General features: G+C 42.7%; 1 protein-coding gene across 1 annotated transcript in view; it reads right to left on the reverse strand.

The window, feature by feature from the left end:
• The window catches only part of LOC115106870 (copine-8), a 132,418-nt gene that overhangs the window by 45,531 nt on the left and 62,807 nt on the right, over positions 1–24,080 (reverse strand). The window contains exon 6 of the mRNA XM_029630041.2: positions 18,474–18,550. Coding sequence (XP_029485901.1) covers positions 18,474–18,550 — 77 coding nt within the window. The remainder of the gene's footprint in view (positions 1–18,473; positions 18,551–24,080) is intronic.

The raw sequence follows: 24,080 nt of genomic DNA on the forward strand, positions 1-24,080 counted from the left end.
TGCAAATACATTCATTAAAAATCCTACAAAGTGATTTTCTGGATTTTTTTTCTCTAATTTTGTCTGTCATAGTTGTACCAATGATGAAAATTACGCCTCCAACTCAATCATCAAGTTTGCGGACGACACAACAGTGGTAGGCTTGATTACCAACAACGACAAGACGGCCTACAGGGAGGAGGTGAGGGCCCTCGGAGTGTGGTGTCAGGAAAATAACCTCACACTCAACGTCAACAAAACTAAGGAGATGATTGTGGACTTCAGGAAACAGCAGAGGGAACACCCCCCTATCCACATTGATGGAACAGTAGTGGAGAGGGTAGCAAGTTTTAAGTTCCTCGGCATACACATCACAGACAAACTGAATTGGTCCACTCACACTGACAGCATCGTGAAGAAGGCGCAGCAGCGCCTCTTCACCCTCAGGAGGCTGAAGAAATTCGGCTTGTCACCAAAAGCACGCACAAACTTCTACAGATGCACAATCGAGAGCATCCTGGCGGGCTGTATCACCGCCTGGTACGGCAACTGCTCCGCCCTCAACCGTAAGGCTCTCCAGAGGGTAGTGAGGTCTGCACAATGCATCACCGGGGGCAAACTACCTGCCCTCCAGGACACCTACACCACCCGATGTTACAGGAAGGCCATAAAGATCATCAAGGACATCAACCACCCGAACCACTGCTATCATCCAGAAGGTGAGGTCAGTACAGGTGCATCAAAGCTGGGACCGAGAGACTGAAAAACAGCTTCTATCTCAAGGCCATCAGACTGTTAAACAGCCACCACTAACATTGAGTGGCTGCTGCCAACACACTGTCATTGACACTGACCCAACTCCAGCCACTTTAATAATGGGAATTGATGGGAAATGATGTAAATATATCACTAGCCACTTTAAACAATGCTACCTTATATAATGTTACTTACCCTACATTATTAATCTCATATGCATATGTATATACTGTACTCTACATCATCGACTGCATCCTTATGTAATACATGTATCACTAGCCACTTTAACTATGCCACTTTGTTTACTTTGTCTACATACTCATCTCATATGTATATACTGTACTCGATACCATCTACTGTATGCTGCTCTGTACCATCACTCATTCATATATCCTTATGTACATATTCTTTATCCCCTTACACTGTGTATAAGACAGTAGTTTTAGAATTGTTAGTTAGATTACTTGTTGGTTATCACTGCATTGTCGGAACTAGAAGCACAAGCATTTCGCTACACTCGCATTAACATCTGCTAACCATGTGTATGTGACAAATAACATTTGATTTGATTTGATTTTGATTTACAGGCCTCTCTCATCTTTTTAAGTGGGAGAACTTGCACAATTGGTGGCTGACTAAATACTTTTTTGCCCCACTGTATGCTGCTGCCCTCAGTGGCCACCTGGGCTGGAATAACACATTATGGCCTTTCTCTTGCATTTCAAAGATCATAGCACAAAATAAATACCCAAAGAACAGTTGGTTCATTTCTTTGTATTATCTTTTTACCAGATCTATTGTGTTACATTCTCCTACATTCTTTTCACATTTCCACAAACTTCAAAGTGTTTCCTTTCAAATAATACTAAGAATATGCATTTCCTTGCTTCAGGGCCTGAGTGTAGATTTGTGTATGTCATTTTAGGTGAACATTGAAAAAAAGGGGTGGATCCTTAAGTGGTTTTAATGGAATATGTGAAAATGAATCATCATAAACACCTTAAGAAGTAAATGCTCTTTCGGTCACATTCACCTCTCTTCTGCTCATAAACGTATCTTCTTTTCTCATCTCTCTATCCTTCCCCTTCTCTCGCTCTTTCTCCTTTATCTCGCGTCCTCTTTCGTTCTCCTTCACCACCCCCTCCTTGGTCTGTGTGTATTTTCAGAATCAACACTTCGAAAACTTCTAATCAAGACACATGGATTTGCAATCAGTGTCAGGAGAGAGAGAAGCAGAATCGTAGCAACCTGTGGCGTTACTGGGGGGGGGTATTAGCATACGATGCGCCTGCAATTATCTTCCCCTTCCCCCTTGGAGAGACGAGAGGCCTGAAGGGAATAACAATTATCATTAGACAACACATCCTGAGCCAGGGAAATCAATGTACAGTGTGTATTCTACTCTTTTCACCCCCAGTAGAGATACGCAGGTGAGGCCTTGGAAAGGCTGGCATTTTTAAATGAGCCAGTTAGCCCTATTCAATATTACAAAGACACTGTCATTTTAACACAGTTGAGCTACTTTCCCTGATTCAGCTCAACACAATGAGGGTCTTATTCTCTGGAGACCAGACCCGGCGACAGGATAAAGTGACTAAGGGGGCAGTTGAAATCGGCAAACCACAATAAAAGTACAAATGCAGAGACTCAGAGGTCAAAATAATTGTGTGCTATTGAAGTGACAGGATGGCTCGACATCTGTAGCCTCTCTGCCACATAAAAAATAGGGTACTTCTAGCAGTAGTATGGACAAATATTCAGCAGGAGGCAGACAGGTAGAGGGGCAAATAAGTTTTGGATGTATTTACACAGAGCTGGTGTTTCAAAGATGACGGTAATATTTACAAATATACAATACCAGCCAAAAGTTTGGACACACCTACTCATTCCAGGATTTTTCTTTATAGTGAATACATCAAAACTATGAAATAACACATATGGAATCATATAGTAACCAAAAAAGTGTTATACAAATCAAAATATGTTTTATATTTTAGATTCGTCAAAGTAGCCAACCTTTGTCTTGATGACAGCTTTGCACAGTCCTGGCATTCTCTCAACCAGCTTCATGAGGAATGCTTTTCCAACAGTCTTGAAGGAGTTCCCACATACAGTGAGGGAAAAAAGTATTTAATCCCCTTCTGATTTTGTACGTTTGCCCACTGACAAAGAAATGATCAGTCTATAATTTTAATGGTAGGTTTACTTGAAACAGTGAGAGACAGAATAACAACAAAAAATTCCAGAAAAACGCATGTCAAAAATAACCACTGCGCCACCCGGGAGGCCAAGTCTCTTCTTCTTATTGATGTCCTTTAGTCATGGTTTCTTTGCAGTAATTTGACCGTGAAGGCCTGATTCACGTCTCCTCTGAACAGTTGATGTTGAGATGTGTCTGTTGCTTGAACTCATAAGCATTTATTTGGGGTGCAATTTCTGAGGCTGGTAACTATCATGAACTTATTCTCAGCAACAGAGGTAACTGCTTCCTTTCCTGTGGCGGTCCTCATGAGAACCAGTTACATCATGATGGTTTTTGCTACTGCAGTTGAAGAAACTTTCAACGTTCTTGACATTTTCTGTCTTGACTGATCTTCATGTCTTAAAGTAATGATGGACTGTCATCTCTTTACTTATTTGTGCTGTTCTTTCCATAATATGGACTTGGTGTTTTACCAAATAGGGCATTCTTCTATATACCACCCCTACCTTATCACAACACAACTGACTGTCTCAATGAATTAACCTCTTGAACCTCTGGAGGCAGTATTTCATTTTTGGATGAAAAACATCCCCGTTTTAAACAAGATATTTTGTCACGAGAAGATGCTCAACTATGCATATAATTGACAGCTTTGGAAAGAAAACACTCTGACGTTTCCAAAACTGCAAAGATATTGTCTGTGAGTGCCACAGAACTAATGTTACAGGCGAAACCAAGATGAAATTTCATACAGGAAGTGAGACAGATTTTTGAGGCGCTGTGTTCCAATGTCTCCTTATATGGCTGTGAATGCCCAAGGAATGAGCCTACACTTTCTGTCGTTTCCCCAAGGTGTTTACAGCATTGTGACGTATTTGTAGGCATATCATTGGAAAATTGACCATAAGAGACTACATTTACCAGGTGTCCGCTCGGTGTCCTCCGTCGAAACTATTGCGTAATCTCCAGGTGCGTGCATTTTTCCATTTTGAACAGAGGAGAAACCAAACTGCCACGAGTGACTTATCATCGAATAGATATGTGAAAAACACCTTGAGGATTGATTCTAAACAACGTTTGCCATGTTTCTGTCGATATTATGGAGTTAATTTGGAAAAAAGTTTGCGTTGTAATGACTGAATTTTCGGGGGGTTTTCTTAGCCAAACGTGATGAACAAAATGGAGCGATTTCTCCTACACAAATAATATTTTTGGAAAAACTGAACATTTGCTATCTAACTGAGAGTCTCCTCATTGAAAACATCCAAAGTTCTTCAAAGGTAAAATATTTTATTTGAATGCTTTTCTTGTTTTTGTGAAAATGTTGCCTGCTGAATGCTAGGCTTAATGCTATGCTAGCTATCAATACTCTTACACAAATGCTTGTGTAGCTATGGTTGAAAAGCATTTTTTGAAAATCTGAGATGACAGTGTTGTTAACAAAAGGCTAAGCTTGTGAGCCAATATATTTATTTCATTTCATTTGCGATTTTCATGAATAGTTAACGTTGCTTTATGGTAATGAGCTTGAGGCTATAATTACGCTCCCGGATACGGGATTGCTCGTCGCAACAGGTTAAGAAGGAACGAAATGCCACAAATTAACTTTTAACAAGGCACACCTGCTAAATTAAATGCATTCCAGGTGAATACCTCGTGATGCTGGTTGAGGGAATGCCAAGAGTGTGCAAAGCTGTCATCAAGGCAAAGGGTGGCTACTTTGAAGAATCTCAAATATAGAAAACATTTTGATTTATTGAACAATTTTTTGGTTAGTACGTGATTCCATGTGTTATTTCATATTTTTTATTTGATGTCTTCACTATTATTCTTCAATGTAGAAAATAGTAAAAAAATAAAGAAAACCCTTGAATGAGTAGGTGTGTCATCTTTTGACTGGCACTGTATGTGTGAAATTTGTTTTGATGTAGAATGGACCATTATCATGCACCTATATCGAAATGGGGCAGCAAAAAAAAAAATACATGTTATCTATGTACTTAAATAGCGGATGGAGGACGCTTTTCCGTGGTTAATTTTCATGCCAGCCAGGTAAGCTACCCTCCTGTTGTAAATATAAGCAATGTGCTTAATATTAGGAAAGTTGAGAAATAAATAAATAAATACAGTAGGCCTAGCCAAAAGAAAGCTGATGGGATCCTCCTCTTTTTAGTAGAGGCCATCACTTTGTTTTCTCAAGCAATTGCATAGCCTACGGAAATGTTCCGCAACATGAGCTCATGAAGTGTTTGATTTGACTTTCGATTACATTTTCATTGATGTCAGAGTGATTAGAGGGACAATAAAGTGCTGAGTACCATTAAAGTGCTGACTACCATTGGGCTACTAATGACAGCATCAGAACTAGAAGAAGCCTAATTACCGTGACTAAACAGTCACATGGAATTTGACTGCCTTCATGACTCGTGACCTCCGGTGTGGCGGTAATACGGTCCACGCAACAGCCCTAGTCATACCTAACTTCCCCAGTGGATTTCCACCGCCCCAGTGCCTTTCCATAGTCTCAGGACTACCTGGCCTGATGACTCCTTGCTGTCCCCAGTCCATCTGATAATGCTGCTGCTCCAGTTTCAACTGTTCTGCCTGCGGCTATGGAACCCTGACCTGTTCACTGCACGTGCTACCTTGTTTTGGACACCCTCTCTACCGCACCTGCTGTCTCTAACTCTGAATGATCGGCTATGAAAAGCCAACTGACATTTACTCCTGAGGTGCTGACCTGTTGCACCCTCTACAACCACTGTGATTATGATCTGACCCTGCAGGTCATCTATGAACGTTTGAACATCTTGGCCATGTACTGTTGTAATTGCCACCCAGCACAGCCAGAAGAGGACTGGCCACCCCTCAGAGCCTGGTTCCTGCCTTTTTTAGGGAGTTTTTCCTAGCCACCATGCTTCTACACCTACATTGTTTGCTGTGTGGGGTTTTATGCTGTGTTTCTGTACAGCACTTGTGACATCAGCTGATGCAAAAATGGCTTCATAAATACATTTGATTGACTACACACACAGCGGCATGCTCTGGCCATTGTGCTGCTCATTTTTTTAGGAGGGTGGCACAAACCTGTCTTGTCACTTGTACTTTTTTAAATATTTTTATATAGGTACAAATTTAAACTGAGTCGGCTAAGGTTGGGTGCACAAATTTAAACTGAGGCCCCCTTTCGCCCCCAGGTGGAGCCGGTTACGCTCAACAAATACTCAGGCAGACATTATTTTCTGTCCTCACTACTACTACAACCTCAAACATCTTTCCAAGCACAGTTCCAGCAATGTAGGTATTTTAGTAAGAAGGCCAGCAGAGTACAGCTTGGCTTGGCTCAGCAGTTTGAAAAGGGTATTGCTGCGGTCTCGGTCTCTCCCTCCTTCTCACAACAGCAGTCTATATTAAAGCCATTGAACTTTTCTCTAGTCTCCTACAACCTCATGTCCTGTATTAAATTAATACTACCTTTGCAGGGGAAAGAGATTTTATTGATAATATTATGGAAACGGCATGCAAAGGCGGTTCGATTTCTCTCGCCCGCCCAAGGCTTCCAACTCGCCTCCGAGACATCCCGGAAGTCCCTGACGGCTGCGTTGCCGAGAGAACCAGAGGCTACCCGAGTTCCCCCGAGAGTCTCCAAAGTCTGCCAATTCACCTCTTCCCGAGCTGATACAACTAGGCAGAGCTAGGCTGTCCCTAGCCGGACAGCTATACAGGCTTCACACGAAGACTTGTATTGTGGGACTACTGGTCATTTCGTGGCCACATGTCCACTAAAAAAAAAACGGGCTCACCGGTAGGAGCGAGTACTCTGGTGGAACATTTCCTCTCCCTTTTGGTGGCATACCATGGTTCCTGACGTCTCTGCGGTTGTCGCCACATGCATGATCTGTGCGCCGAACACGATTCCCCGGCAAGCTCTGGCTGGTCTCCTTCAACCTCTGCCTGTTCCTCATCGTCCCTGGTCTCACATATCCCTGGACTTTGTCACCGCTCTCTCACCCTTTCAGTGATTATTACTATTATTAAAGCAAAGTAAACAATCAATAACTGTACATGTACCTAAACAGCTTTGTGCTGTATTATCTAATGCATGCATACAGCATATTTTATTCAGAATTATGATAATTACCTATCCATCAAACATTGATTATGACTGAATCAGAAGTGTGTGTGTCAGAGCTCTGTGTAAGATGACTACGCAAACAATTTGGAATTTCCAACACATTGTTGCTTATAAAAACAAGAAGCAATGCAGTCAGTCTTTGCTCAACTTTTAGCAAAAGCAAATGTGCCGCTATTTTCTGAGCCAGCTGTAGCTTATTTTAGTTTTTATTTCACCTTTATTTAACCAGGAAGGGCTCGTTGAGATTTTTAAATCTCTTTTTCAAGAGCATCCTGGCCAAGATAGGCAGCACCAAGTCATTACAAACATTACAGACAAACAACATGAAAAACTACAAGTAATCTAGTAAAAACCATAGAATTCACAAGAGTATAACAAAATCAAAAACAGCAAATTAAAAACATTGACAGGTCAGGGAATCAGTCTCAAGATCATTCAACAGTGATTTAAAAATACCAAATCGGGACAAGTTCTTCCAGTTTAAAAGTATTTTGTAAGGCGTTCCAAGACGATGGCGCAGAGTACATAAAAGCTCTTTTACCAAATTCAGTTCGGACATTTGGAACAGTTAGCAGGATAAAGCCCAGCGAACGAAGAGAGTACCCACCACATTTCTGAACAATAAAAATGCCCAAATAAAAAAGGTAATAAACCCAAAATGGCTTTGTAAATAAAAGTATACCAGTAACTGAGCATACAAGTGACTAGGTCCTTCTTTGCAGCACTTGACCATATGACTGGACAATAATCAAGATAAGCTAAAACTAGAGCCTGCAGGACCTGAATATGACTGCACGTCACATATTGTGTGTATTGACATTCATACTGCACTGTACAGCTTTACCTAAGGATTGGGGATCAATGAAATGGTACATCAGTCTACTCAATGCCCAAGATATATTTTCCCAACGTCCTCAGAGGTATCAGACTCCAAAACATCCACGCAGTATTGTTTTTCCTCTGGAATAGTGTTCAATACACATAGGTTGACAATACATGTGGCTCAATTCACAGTTGTTTCAGAGTCCCGCAATAAGAGCTACGACGCTAATGTTCTCTGGGCGTCACTGAGTAGACCGATACACCATGTCATTGATCCACAATCCATAGGTAAGGCTCTATAAGTATGCCCCAAATGCAATTCTAAAGTATAATACATCCAGTGTGATTTCAACAGATTTTTGTCAAATTAACAAATTGTCTTTTGTTGATTTTATATATAACCACATTCCAACCTCATTTAGCATGATCTATTCAATTATGGCATAATTCTACTATTTGTATTCATTTGCATCACTGAAAATGACATACTTAAATTTTGTAGGCTAGCTGCAAAGTCCACTATTGTGGCTAATCCTTATTGTGGCTAGCTTCACATAGATGGGCCCGACCACCATTAATCAAATAAGAAATGTTATAAATTAGGGTTATTTTAGATGACACCTAGCTATATAGTTAGCTCGCTAACTATATAGCTACTGAAACAGATGTTGTTTTGCTATGTTTTTGGGGAAGAACATTGTTTGCATCCATGAGCTAGCTAGCTTTTTTTATGACCAGCACTGTGTGTGCGTGTGTGTGTAACCTTTATTTAACTTGGCAAGTCAGTTAAGAACAAATTCTTCCTATGGGACTCCCAATCACGGCCAGATGTGATAGAGCCTGGATTCGAACCAGGGACTGTAGCGACGCATCTTGCACTGAGATGCATTGCCTTAGATCGCTGCGTCCATGTGTGTGTTAACGATTTAACCTGTTTGGGATAGGGGGCAGTATTTTCACGTTTGGATGAAAAGCGTGCCCAGAGTAAACTGCCTGCTACTCAGGCCCAGAAGCTAATATATGCATATCATTAGTAGATTTGGATAGGAAACACTCTGAAGTTTCTAAAACTGATGTTTGTGTGTATAACAGAACTCATATGGCAGGCGAAAACCTGAGAAAAATCAAACCAGAAACTGGGAAATCTGAGGTTTGTAGTTTTTAAACTCTTTGCCATTCCAATATAGAGTGTAAACGGGGTCGTTATGCAATTCCATAGGCTTCCACTAGATGTCAACAGTTTTTAGAACTTTGTTTGAGGCTTCTACTGTGAGGTGGGGGCGAATGAGAGGGGATTGAGCCAGGTGTCTGGCAGAGTGCCACAGGCTCGTGAGGCGCGGTCACGAGAGAGTTCTCTTGTTCCATTGCTTTTCTACAGACAATGGAATTCTCCGGTTGGAACATTATTGAAGATTTATGATAAAAACACCCTAAAGATTGATTCTATACTTAGTTTGACAAGTTTCTACGACCTGTAATATAACTTTTTAAACTTTTCGTCTGACGTTCGGCTGGACCTGAACGCGCGTTTGGATTTGTTTGCCAAACGCCCTAACAAAAGAAGCAATTTGGACATAAATGATTAACTTTATCGAACAAATCAAACATTTATTGTGGAACTGGGATTCCTGGGAGTGCATTCTGATGAAGATCATCAAAGGTAAGTGAATATTTATAATGCTATTTCTGACTGATGTTGACTACACAATATGGCAGATATCTTTTTGGCTGCTTTGTTGTCTGAACGCTGTACTCAGATTATTGGTTTTGGTTTATGTTTTGCTTTTTCCGAAACATTTTTTAAAAATCTGAGCGTAACGCGCCAATGTAAAATGAGATTTTTTTTATATGAATATACACTTTAGCGAACATGCATGTATTGTGTAAAATTAAGTCCTATGAGTGTCATCTGATTAAGATCAAAGGTTAGTGATTCATTTTATCTCTATTTGTGCTTCTTGTGACCCCTCTCTTTGGCTGGAAAAATGGCTGTGTTTTTCTGTGACTTGGTGGTGACCTAACATAATTGTTTGTGGTGCTTTCGCTGTAAAGCTTTTTTGAAATCAGACACTGTTACTGGATTAATGAGAATTTATCTTTAAAATGGTGTAAAATGCTTGTATGCTTGAGGAATTTTAATTATGAGATTTTTGTTGCTTTGAATTTTGCGCCCTGCACTTTCACTGGCTGTTGGCGCGGTGGGACGCTACCGTCCCACATATCCCAGATAGGTTAACAGTTCTAACAGACAGTTTCTTAACAAGTGCATGTTTATCAATAATTGGAAGAAGCAATTTCATAAATCATCAAGTTCAGTGTCTGGATGCTCCTCATTAATCACATCAGACCAACAAATATTTTTAACATCATCCACATAAGAGTCATAGCAAAATCTTTTGTATGATTTCTTATACACTATTTTAGGCCCAGCTTTTGGAACCTTGGCTTTCCTGGATATAGCCAATGGTGTATCAGTGAGTATCCAATGGCTACGGATACAGCTTTAGAACAAAGTTTTAAAGTATTAAAATGATTATCAATACATGTGGATGATCTTGTTCCTGTAGTGTTTGTAAACACCCTGGTAGGTTGATTAATAGCCTGAACCATATTACAGGCACTGGTTACCGTTATAAGCTTCCTCGAGCAGGCAGCTTGAAGAAAACCAGTCAATATTCAGTTCCCCAAGAAAGAAGACCTCTCTGTTTATATCACATACCATCAAGCATTTCATTCACATTATCTAGATACTGACTGTTAGCACTTGGTGGTCTAGAACAACACCATAAAAGAATAGCGCTGAATTAAAACAGTTTTAACTCATTACTGATAAGGGATAATGCGTAAATAAGAATGTTTTGACAGAGGGATTTACTGACAGTGTTTTGCACTTTTGAAAGGTCTCTGAAAGGGCCAATACAACACAGTATCTACAAGTTTACTGAAATGACTATCACCATGGTGATTGCTATCCAAGAGGTGACAGGGGAATGTGTATGTGTATGTGTGTGTGTGTGTGTGTGCGCGCGCGTGTGTGTGTGTCAGCTTACGTACAACCTCTCCTCCCCCACCTGTAAAATGAAATTAATGCTATGTTGTAATAATTATAGTATTTTTATTGTATTACTAATAATAACACGTATGTTACAGGCATGTGTGTGTATGTGTGTGTGTTCATGTGAGCATGCATGCGTGTGTGGTTTGAACTGAGACCAAGAGTGGCACTCTGATGTGAGCAGGCCGTGCGGTGAAGAGCGTGGAGCACCCACAGGGGGTTGCCAGATTGGCCTTTGTTAATTATTTTAATTCCAGCTCATCACAGCTCTCTTCAACTGGCAAATCCTATTATAAAGACATACCCATTTGAAGAGATGCCAAGAAATTGCTTTCAGGCAGCTGATCTGAGCTTGAAGCAGGAGGATAGATTCTTCAAAAGTGCATGTGATGTTTTGAAAGCGAGACTAAAGAAATGCACAATATATGAAGTTTGTACACGTGTGTGTATGTGTGCCAGGCGCAGAACTTGCGGGGTATGTGGGGGGGGTCATAACCCTCCCATTATTTGAAACTGCCCCCCCCAAATAAAATACTATGAAGAATCTGATGTATTGGAAATAATTGATCATTAGAATGCATTCGTCAAAAGCCACAAAATACACTTGAATGGATTTCTGCAAATATGTAAACACCATGGGAGTTGGCTACTTCCAGACACAATTGAGAGAACACCTCATTCTGGCCATTTTACTCGCCGTAGCAGAGCTGGTTAAGCTGTTTACATGTTACCGAGAGCGTTCTCGACTAACTATTATTATTTTTTGCCTACGTTTACTGACACCGGTCATATTCGTCGGGTGTTGCGTGTTTGTAAATTCATCAGCTGTTCTGCGCTCTGGCACACTCAGACAAGAGTGCTCTGAAATCTGAGTAGATAGCCATAGTGAATTTGCGAATAAAAAGGGTATGCTAACTGGATAACAATCGTTCAAGTTCTTGCTAGATGACCAAATGACACCTGCATCTCTAGCTGTTTATAGCCACTGAAAAATGTTATGAGGGGAAAAAGATCAGTCATTCACCCACTCCTCCAATGGCACGACACGGCATCCTCCTAGCAGCTAGCTAGCTAATGTTAGGCTCCGTGTTTCTAGCTTGCTACGTATACAGATACACTAGCCTATTAGCCACGTTATGACTTACGTGATCCTTGCCCTTTATAGTTTGATTGTATTGACATTCCCAGCCTTAGTTACATTCGTCAGTTTTTGTCCAGAATATTGAGTCATTGAAATTGAAACAGTGCATCTCGAATGGAGATGAACTCTATTATGATTGTCTGTTTTGTTTCATATCTGCAAAGTAGTTAAAACACTGTCAGTTCCACTTTAAACTTTAAGTCACCAGTTACTCTGTGTGCTAAACCTAAACTGTTTTTGCAATGGGAAGTAATAGTTGCACACTTCGATTGGGAAATGCTTAATGGTTGGCTAATTATGTCTGAGTGTATAGACTGCTTATCCTTTAAAATCATGCTGTGTGCGACTACTGTCTTTGCCAAAAAGTTCCCAGAACAGCTCGCCCAGCGAAGGAAAGGCACCCTGTGTGAAAAATAAAATTTTAGTTATTATAGTAAAAAGGCACAAACTTGATGCTCTAAGTCCACAACAATGCTTAAACCATATCAATCTGAAGACCTATAGGTTCACCACTGTACTAACCTGTCACACACTGAAGACCTATAGGTTCACCACTGTCACACACTGAAGACCTATAGGTTCACCACTGTCACACACTGAAGACCTATAGGTTCACCACTGTCACACACTGAAGACCTATAGGTTCACCACTGTCACACACTGAAGACCTATAGGTTCACCACTGTCACACACTGAAGACCTATAGGTTCACCACTGTCACACACTGAAGACCTATAGGTTCACCACTGTCACACACTGAAGACCTATAGGTTCACTACTGTATTAACCTGTCACTCACTGAAGACCTATAGGTTCACCACTGTACTAACCTGTCACACACTGAAGACCTATAGGTTCACCACTGTACTAACCTGTCACACACTGAAGACCTATAGGTTCACCACTGTACTAACCTGTCACACACTGAAGACCTATAGGTTCACCACTGTACTAACCTGTCACACACTGAAGACCTATAGGTTCACCACTGTACTAACCTGTCACACACTGAAGACCTATAGGTTCACCACTGTCACACACTGAAGACCTATAGGTTCACCACTGTCACTCACTGAAGGCCTATAGGTTCACCACTGTACTAACCTGTCACACACTGAAGACCTATAGGTTCACCACTGTACTAACCTGTTACACACTGAAGACCTATAGGTTCACCACTGTCACACACTGAAGACCTATAGGTTCACCACTGTCACACACTGAAGACCTATAGGTTCACCACTGTCACACACTGAAGACCTATAGGTTCACCACTGTCACACACTGAAGACCTATAGGTTCACCACTGTCACACACTGAAGACCTATAGGTTCACCACTGTCACACACTGAAGACCTATAGGTTCACTACTGTATTAACCTGTCACTCACTGAAGACCTATAGGTTCACCACTGTACTAACCTGTCACACACTGAAGACCTATAGGTTCACCACTGTACTAACCTGTCACACACTGAAGACCTATAGGTTCACCACTGTACTAACCTGTCACACACTGAAGACCTATAGGTTCACCACTGTACTAACCTGTCACACACTGAAGACCTATAGGTTCACTGTACTAACCTGTCACACACTGAAGACCTATAGGTTCACCACTGTACTAACCTGTCACACACTGAAGACCTATAGGTTCACCACTGTCACACACTGAAGACCTGTTCACCACTGTCACACTGAAGACCTATAGGTTCACCACTGTACTAACCTGTCACACACTGAAGACCTATAGGTTCACCACTGTACTAACCTGTTACACACTGAAGACCTATAGGTTCACCACTGTACTAACCTGTCACACACTGAAGACCTATAGATTCACCACTGTACTAACCTGTCACACACTGAAGACCTATAGGTTCACCACTGTACTAACCTGTCACACACTGAAGACCTATAGGTTCACCACTGTACTAACCTGTCACACACTGAAGACCTATAGGTTCACCACTGTCACACACTGAAGACCTATAGGTTCACCACTGTCATTAACTGAAGACCTATAGGTTCACCACTGTCTAACCTGTCACACTGAAGACCTATAGGTTCACCACTGTCACACACTGAAGACCTATAGGTTCACTACTGTATTAACCTGTCACTCACTATAGGTTCACCACTGTACTAACCTGTCACACTGAAGACCTATAGGTTCACCACTGTACTAACCTGTCACACACTGAAGACCTATAGGTTCACCACTGTACTAACCTGTCACACTGAAGACCTATAAGTTCACCACTGTACTAACCTGTCACACTGAAGACCTATAGGTTCACCACTGTATTAACCTGTCACATACTGAAGACCTATAGGTTCACCACTGTACTAACCTGTCACACTGAAGACCTATAAGTTCACCACTGTACTAACCTGTCACACTGAAGACCTATAGGTTCACCACTGTATTAACCTGTCACACTGAAGACCTATAGGTTCACCACTGTACTAACCTGTCACACTGACCTATAGGTTCACCACTGTACTAACCTGTCACACTGAAGGCCTATAGGTTCACCACTGTACTAACCTGTCACACTGAAGACCTATAAGTTCACCACTGTACTAACCTGTCACACTGAAGACCTATAGGTTCACCACTGTATTAACCTGTCACACACTGAAGACCTATAGGTTCACCACTGTACTAACCTGTCACACACTGAAGACCTATAGGTTCACCACTGTACTAACCTGTCACACACTGAAGACCTATAGGTTCACCACTGTATTAACCTGTCACACTGAAGACCTATAGGTTCACCACTGTACTAACCTGTCACACTGAAGACCTATAGGTTCACCACTGTACTAACCTGTCACACACTGAAGACCTATAGGTTCACCACTGTACTAACCTGTCACACACTGAAGACCTATAGGTTCACCACTGTACTAACCTGTCACACTGAAGACCTGTAGGTTCACCACTGTACTAACCTGTCACACTGAAGACCTATAGGTTCACCACTGTACTAACCTGTCACACTGAAGACCTGTAGGTTCACCACTGTATTAACCTGTCACACTGAAGACCTATAGGTTCACCACTGTACTAACCTGTCACACTGAAGACCTGGATTGTGCAACATTTGCCCATTATTGCTAGACAACTATTATCAGGCCTTGCCATAGACTTTCAAGCAGCGTTAAGTCAAAACTGTAATTCGCCACTCAGGAAAATACTATCTTCTTGGTAAGCAACTCCAGTGTAGATTTGGCCTTGTGTTTTTTGTAGGTTATTGTCCTGTTGAAACCTGAATTCATCTGGGGGACAGCAGACTGAACCAGGTTTTCCCTCTAGGATTTTGCCTTTGCTTAGCGCCATTACTTTTGTTTTTTATCCCGAAAAATGCTTGTAACGATTACAAGCATACCCATAACATGATACAGCCACCACTATGCTTAAGAATATGGAGAGTGGTACTCAGTAATGTGTTGTATTGGAGTACAAACATAAGACTTTGTAATCCGGACAAAAACTTAATTGCTTTGCCACATTTTTGAAGTATTACTTTAGTGCCTTATTGCAAACAGGATGCATGTTTGGGAATATTCTTTTCTGTACAGGCTTCCTTCTCTTCACTCAATCAATTAGGTTAGTATTGTGGAGTAACTACAATGTTGATCCATTCTCAGTTTTGTTTTATCACAGCCATTAAACTTTGTTTTAAAGTCACCATTGGTGAAATCCCTGAGAGGTTTCCTTCCTCTACGGCAACTGAGTTAGAAAGGATGCCTGCACCTTTGTAGTGACTGGGTGTACTGATACACCATCCAAAGTCTAATAAATAACTTCACCATGCTCAAAGGGATATTGAATGTCTGCTTTATTTTTTACCTATCTACCAATAGGTGCCCTTCTTTGTGAGGCATTGGAAAACCAGCTCTCCCGCTATCTCTCTCAGAATGACCTTCTTGATCCAAATCAGTCAGGTTTCAAGACTAGTCATTCAACTGAGACTGCTCTTCTCTGTATCACGGAGGCGCTCCGCACTGCTAAAGCTAACTCTCTCTCCTCTGCTCTCATCCTTCTAGACCTATCGGCTGCCTTCGATACTGTGAATCATCAGATCCTCCTCTCCACCCTCTCCGAGTTGGGCATCTCCGGCGCGGCCCACGCTTGGATTGCGTCCTACCTGACAGGTCGCTCCTACCAGGTGGCGTGGCGAGAATCTGTCTCCTCACCACGTGCTCTCACCACTGGTGTCCCCCAGGGCTCTGTTCTAGGCCCTCTCCTATTCTCGCTATACACCAAGTCACTTGGCTCTGTCATAACCTCACATGGTCTCTCCTATCATTGCTATGCAGACGACACACAATTAATCTTCTCCTTTCCCCCTTCTGATGACCAGGTGGCGAATCGCATCTCTGCATGTCTGGCAGACATATCAGTGTGGATGACGGATCACCACCTCAAGCTGAATCTCGGCAAGACGGAGCTGCTCTTCCTCCCGGGGAAGGACTGCCCGTTCCATGATCTCGCCATCACGGTTGACAACTCCATTGTGTCCTCCTCCCAGAGCGCTAAGAACCTTGGCGTGATCCTGGACAACACCCTGTCGTTCTCAACTAACATCAAGGCGGTGGCCCGTTCCTGTAGGTTCATGCTCTACAACATCCGCAGAGTACGACCCTGCCTCACACAGGAAGCGGCGCAGGTCCTAATCCAGGCACTTGTCATCTCCCGTCTGGATTACTGCAACTCGCTGTTGGCTGGGCTCCCTGCCTGTGCCATTAAACCCCTACAACTAATCCAGAACGCCGCAGCCCGTCTGGTGTTCAACCTTCCCAAGTTCTCTCACGTCACCCCGCTCCTCCGCTCTCTCCACTGGCTTCCAGTTGAAGCTCGCATCCGCTACAAGACCATGGTGCTTGCCTACGGAGCTGTGAGGGGAACGGCACCTCAGTACCTCCAGGCTCTGATCAGGCCCTACACCCAAACAAGGACACTGCGTTCATCCACCTCTGGCCTGCTCGCCTCCCTACCACTGAGGAAGTACAGTTCCCGCTCAGCCCAGTCAAAACTGTTCGCTGCTCTGGCCCCCCAATGGTGGAACAAACTCCCTCACGACGCCAGGACAGCGGAGTCAATCACCACCTTCCGGAGACACCTGAAACCCCACCTCTTTAAGGAATACCTAGGATAGGATAAAGTAATCCTTCTCACCCCCCTTAAAAGATTTAGATGCACTATTGTAAAGTGGCTGTTCCACTGGATGTCATAAGGTGAATGCACCAATTTGTAAGTCGCTCTGGATAAGAGCGTCTGCTAAATGACTTAAATGTAAATGTAAATGTAAAACCTCCCTGGTCTTTGTGGTGTAATCTGTTTGAAATTCACTGCTCGACTGAGGGACCTTACAGATAATTGTATGCGTGGGGGTACAGAGATGAGGTAGCCATTCTGAAATCATGCTAAACACGATTACTGCACACAGTCCAAGCAACTTCCTATGTGACTTGTTAAGCGCATTTTTACTCCTGAACTTATTTAGGCTTGCATAACAAAGGGATTGAATACTTACTGACTCGAGACATTTCAGCTTTTCATTTTTAATTCATTTCTAAAAACATTTCTAAAAACATAATTCCCCTTTGACATTATGGGGTGTTGTGTGTAGGCCAGTGACACAAAATCTCAATTGAACCCATTTTAAATTCAGGCTGTAACACAACAGAATGTGGAAAAGGTCAAGGGGTGTGAACACTTTCTGAAGGCACTGTATACATGGGAGAAAGTGTGTTTATTGGTATTTTTGTCTTCAGGTCATGACAATGAACTGAGACGTGTCAATAATAATACACATTTCATGGACATCCCACACGGTCTTGTGTCTGGTGTGACAAAGACTGAGATGTCCACAATACATATGCGCAAGTGATTGTATGTGTGTGTGGATGTAAATATGTCAGAGTAAATGACAGGTGAGTGACAGCCATGAGAAGTAGATCAGGGGTCAGGGTTAAAGTGATGATGTAAAATGGTAAACCAGTTATAATTGTGTGTGTGGGTGTAAATCTATAATGGTCAGGTGAGTGAATACCATAAAAACTGGGTCAGGGTTAGCCTGCATATAGAATCATTTTGTATTTTGTTGCTAATTACGCCATTTAGCAGACATTTCTATCCAAAGCGACTTACAGTCATGTTTGTATACCTGTAACATACAGTTGGTCGCGAGAAATAAACCCACTCTCCTGGTGCCATGCTCTACCAACTGAGCTACAAAGGACCATACTGTAGATGCGAGCGTAGTGATGTTGTATAGCATGGAGGCTGGAGGTTAAATTGAAACTGTATAATAGGGGTCAGAGGTTAGAGTTAATTGGTATAAAATGGAGGAAACAAGTTACTTACACGAGAGGTTTCTTCATGCGGCTGCCCAGCGATCCCACCACCTCTCCCAATGTACAGAACGCCTGGCCAAGGAAGTCCTACAGAAATAGAGACATACGAGTTTATATATTTGGACACATTCTGGTGAAGTGGAAGATATAGGAGACACATACACACGCACGCGCACATGCATGGGTGCACACATCCACACAAACCACACACAGCGGACTCCCATCCAATAGTGCGCATAGAATACTCTTTATGAAACATGACATGTAATTCATTGTGTTAATGTCAATGTTGTGGGGGGAGGAGGGAGGGAGGGAGGGAGAACACTTGTGATTCTTTTAGCCAGTGTCTGGAAAAACACCAACAATGGAATCTCACTGTAGTCTCCTCTGACCACAATGTCTACTATAATTAGTGTGTGCTGTATAATCCCTACACACTTTATAGCCCAGTTATATCCAGCGTGCTCCAGCAGCAAGACCTGGGTTCAAATACTATTTTAAATATTTTAAGCTTTTGCTCTAGCCTGCCTGGGTTAGCAAATGATCCGTTTTAGGACTATTCTATTGATCCCATTTAGCCAAGGAAACTCAATCAAGCCTAGACAAAGTATTTGTCTATCTGCCTCTCACATGTTAATACAGTAAAGGTTTATCTCCAGTGGATTTCCCCAGAGGGATGGCCAGGGCTGGCTAAGCAGCCTCTAATAACGGCCAAGTGTGTCATTCCCAGTCGGAGATTATTGATTTCATCCCGTTTTAATATGCCTGATCGGGGATGGAAGGAGAGCGAGAGGGCAGAGGGAAGGAGAGAGCGGGGCCAGAGGGAAGAAGAGAGAGAATTATGTTGTGTCCAGAGTGAACGTCTGTGACAGTTCCACAATGAAGGACCAGTGAGAAAAGCCTGGTGACTAAGTGTGTGTGTGTGTGTGTGTGTGTGTGTGTGTGTGTGTGTGTGTGTGCGCGCTAGTGTCCCTGGTTGTAACTGCAGCGTTAATGCAACGTGTTTTAAACAAACAGGACAGGCAGTGGATATGGGCTTTAATATAGCGTTGCTATAGTACCAACACCAACAGGTAGAGGAGCATCTCTTGTACTCCCCACACTGAATTGTGTTTGCCATCCACCAAATCATTGTGGAAAAATTGCATTTCTTTTCCATGACTGCATACTATTGATGGCAAAGGTGATTGGCCCACATCACAGTGACCACTCCCCCTTTTATCCTTTCACCATGGAAAATATTACACACTGCTCACTATGTGCACATTGTTAAAATACTAGTCTAAAACATTACCCAACAGATTATCAGCCACATTAGTCAGATCATGGTAAAATACAGCTTTGCATGACACATGTCATGTGACAAGCCAACATGTGAAGCCTGTCCAAATAACAGAAAAGGTATCCCTTAAGGTCAAACATGTAATAACTCATTCTCATGGTTTGTTTCTCTAATGACCTTTATCCTTAAGCGGTTGTTTGTCAAACAAAGTCTAACCGGAACATGTGATTTCCCTGCAAGGTGGGCAGACTAGTTTTCCCAATTTGCCAAAGCAAACACAGGAGAGAGCAAATGGTGAAATGTGACTAAGATAAGATAGGACAGGGAAAGCAATGCTATATGAATCTAGTCAATCCTAGTGTAAAGTGATCGGAGGAACATGAACATTTTGCTAATAGCAGGCTGAGCTTATGGTAGCCCGGGTATCCTGGAAGGATATTGACCTCATTCTGTCAGTAGAGGACACCTGGTTATTCTTTAAAAAAGTGTTTTCCTCACCATCTTAAATAAGCATGCCCCATTCAAAAAATGTAGAACCAGGAACAGATCTAGCCCTTGGTTCTCTCCAGACCGGACTGCCCTTGACCAGCACAAAAACATCCTGTGGCGTACTGCATTAGCATCGAATAGTCCCAGCAATATGCAACTTTTCAGGGAAGTTAGGGACCAATATACACAGGCAGTCAGGAAGCAAAGGCTGGCTTTTTCAAACAGAAATTTACATCCAGTAGCACAAACTCCCAACATTTCTGGGACACTGTAGTCCATGGAGAATAAGAGAACCTCCTCCCAGCTGCCCACTGCACTGAGGCTCGGAAACACTGTCACCACTGATAAATCCACAATAATTGAGAATTTCAAGAAGCATTTTTTCACGGCTGGCCATGCTTTTCACCTGCCTACCCCTAAACCTGCCGACAGCCCTGCACCCCCCACAGCAACTTGCCCAAGCCTCCCCATTTCTCCTTCACCCAAATCCAGATAGCTGATGTTCCCGAAAGAGCTGCAAAATCTGGACCCCTATAAAATCTGGACTCTCTCTAAAATTATCCGCCGAAATTGTTGTAACCCCTATTACTAGCCTGTTCAACCTCTCTTTGAGATCCGCAAAGATTGGAAAGCTGCCGTGGTCTTCCCCCTCTTCAAAGGGGGAGACACTCTAGACCCAAACTGTTACAGACCTATATCTATCCTACCCTGCCTTTCTAAAGTCTTCAAAAGCCAAGTTAACAAACAGATCACTGACCATTTCGAATCCCACCGTACCCTTTCCGCTATGCAATCTGGTTTCCAAGCTGGTCATGGGTGCACCTCAGCCACAAGGTCCTAAACGATATCATAACCACCATCGATAAGAGACAATACTGTGCAGCTGTATTCGTCAACCTGGCCAAGGCTTTCGACTCTGTCAATCACCACATTCTTATCAGTAGACTCAAGAGCCTTGGTTTCTCAAATGACTGCCTCGCCTGTTTCACCAACTACTTCTCAGACAGAGTGCAGTGTGTCTGTTGTCTGGACCTCTGGCAGTCTCTATGGGGGTGCCACAGGGTTCAATTCTCGGGCCGACTCTTTTCTCTATATACATTAATGATGTCGATCTTGCTGCTGGTGATTCTCTGATCCACCTCTACGCAGATGACACCATTCTGTATACTTCTGGCCCTTCTTTGGACACGGTGTTAACTAACCTCCAGACGAGCTTCAATGCCATACATCTCTCCTTCCGTGGCCTCCAACTGCTCTTAAATGCAAGTAAAACTAAATGCATGCTCTTCAACCGATCGCTGCCTGCACCTGCTCGCCCATTCAGCATCACTACTCTGAACGGTTCTGACTTAGAACATGTGGACAACTACAAATACCTAGGTGTCTGGTTAGACTGTAAACTCTCCTTCCAGAGAGCTTCCACATGAAACATCTAAAAACCAAAATTAAATCTAGAATCTAATTCCTATTTCTCAACAAAGCATCCTTCACTCATGCTGCCAAACATACCCTCGTACAATTGCCAATCCTGAACTTCGGGGATGTCATTTACAAAATAGCCTCCAACACTCTACACAGCAAATTGGATGCAGTCTATCACAGTGCCATCCATTTGTCACCAAAGCCCCATATACTACCCACCCCTGTGACCTGTATGCTCCAGGTCATCTATAAGTCTTTGCTAGGTAAAGCCCCGCCTTATCTCAGCTCACTGGTCACCATAGCAGCACCCACCTGTAGCACGCGCTCCAGCAGGTATATTTCACTGGTCACCCCCAAAGCCAATTCCTCTTTGGCCGCCTTTCCTTCCAGTTCTCTGCTGCCAATGACTGGAATGAATTGCAAAAATCACTGAAGCTGGAGACTCATACTGTATCTCTCTCACTAACTTTAAGCACCAGCTGTCAAAGCAGCTCACAGATCATTGCACCTGTACATAGCCCATCTGTAAACAGCCCATCCAACTACCTCATCACCATACTGTTAATACTTGTTTTTAAACTATCTTTGCTCCTTTGCACCCCAGTATTTCTACTTGCACATTCATCTTCTGCACATCTATCACTCCAGTGTTTAATTGCTATATTGTAATTATTTCACCACTATGGCTGATTTATTGCCTTACCTCCCTAATCTTACCTCATTTGCACACACAGTATATAGATTTGTTCTATTGTGTTATTGACTGTATGTTTGTTTATTCCATGTGTAACTGTGTTGTTTGTGTCGCACTGCTTTGCTTTATCTTGGCCAGGTCGCAGTTGTAAATGAGAACATGTTCTCAACTGGCCTACCTGGTTAAATAAAATAAAAATGGTGATCATTAGGTAAGATAATGGCAGGATAATGTAGGAGAATATTGGGATAACGCTTTCAGTCCAGTGAGTCCAATGTAATCATTGTCCTTCGAGACCATACTTAGCAATATTAGGTGGTTTAGAAAGGCAGCATCACAAATCCTGATTGGTATGGATGGTTTTCTGAAGGGTTATGTCATTCCACAAACTCTCTAATTAACCTCTGGACATGCCCCCTCTACTGCCAACTCACCACAACTAAACTCATTCTGACAATCACCATTCCTCTCCCTTCCTCAGCTATAAATGTAGTTTGTTCCTATTTACATGTGTCCTTTTGTTGTGCGCACCTGAGTTTAAATAAGTGCCTTTTCATGTGTTATTTAAGCAATAAGGCCAGAAGCGGTGTGGTATATGGCCAACATACCCCAGCTAAGGGCTGTTCTTACGCATCACGCAATGTGGAGTGCCTGGATACAGCCATCAGCCGTGGTATATTGGTCATATCACAAAACCCAGAGGTGCTTTATTGCTATTAGAAACTGTTTACCAACGTAATTAGAGCAGTAAAAATAAGTGTTGTCATGCCCGTGGTATACGGTCTGATATACCACGGCTGTCAGCCAATCAGCATTCAGGGCTTGAACCACCCAGCTTATAATGGAAATTATATCATGCTAACTTTGCCAACTTCCTAGCATGTATATCTAACTATATATCTATCCTTCTACACTATATATACAGAAGTACACTACGTGACAAAAAGTATATGGACACCGGCTCATCGAACATCTCATTCCAAAATCATGGGCATTAATATGGAGTTGGTCCCCCTTTGCTGCTACAACAGCCTCTACTCTTCTGGGAAGATTTTCCACTAGATATTGGAACATTGCTGTGGGGACTTGCTTCCATTCAGCCACAATGTTGAGCGATTAGGCCTGGCTCGCAGTCGGCGTTCCAATTCATCCCAAGGTGTCCGACAATGCCCCCTGTGCAGCCCAGTCAAGGTTCTCCACACCGATCTCGACAAACCATTTCTGTATGGACCTCACTTTGTGCACGGGGGCATTGTCATGCTGAAACAGAGAAGGGCTTTCCCCAAACTGGTGCCACACATTTGGAAGCACAGAATATTCTAGAATTGTATGCTGTAGCATTAAGATTTCCCTTCACTAAACTTTACAGTTAGCACTATGTATTGGGGCAGGTAGCGTTCTCCTGGCATCCGCCAAACCCAGATACGTCCATTGGACTGCCAGAGAACACATTTCCACTGCTCCAGAGTCCAATGGTGCCTAGCTTTACACTACTCCAGCCGATGCTTGGCATTACACACGGTGATCTTAGGCTTGTGGGCGGCTTCTCGGCCATGGAAACCATTTCATGAAGCTCCCGACGAACAGTTATTGTACTGATGTTGCTTCAGAGGCAGTTTGGAAATCGGAAGTCAGTGTTGCAACCGAGGACAGAGGATTTTTTGTGCTTCGGCACTTGGCGGTCTATGGACATTGCATGGCTGTGTGCATGGCTGTGTGCATGGCTGTTT

Source organism: Oncorhynchus nerka, linkage group LG23, assembly GCF_034236695.1.
Source record: "Oncorhynchus nerka isolate Pitt River linkage group LG23, Oner_Uvic_2.0, whole genome shotgun sequence".
In the NCBI taxonomy this organism is placed as follows: domain Eukaryota; kingdom Metazoa; phylum Chordata; class Actinopteri; order Salmoniformes; family Salmonidae; genus Oncorhynchus; species Oncorhynchus nerka.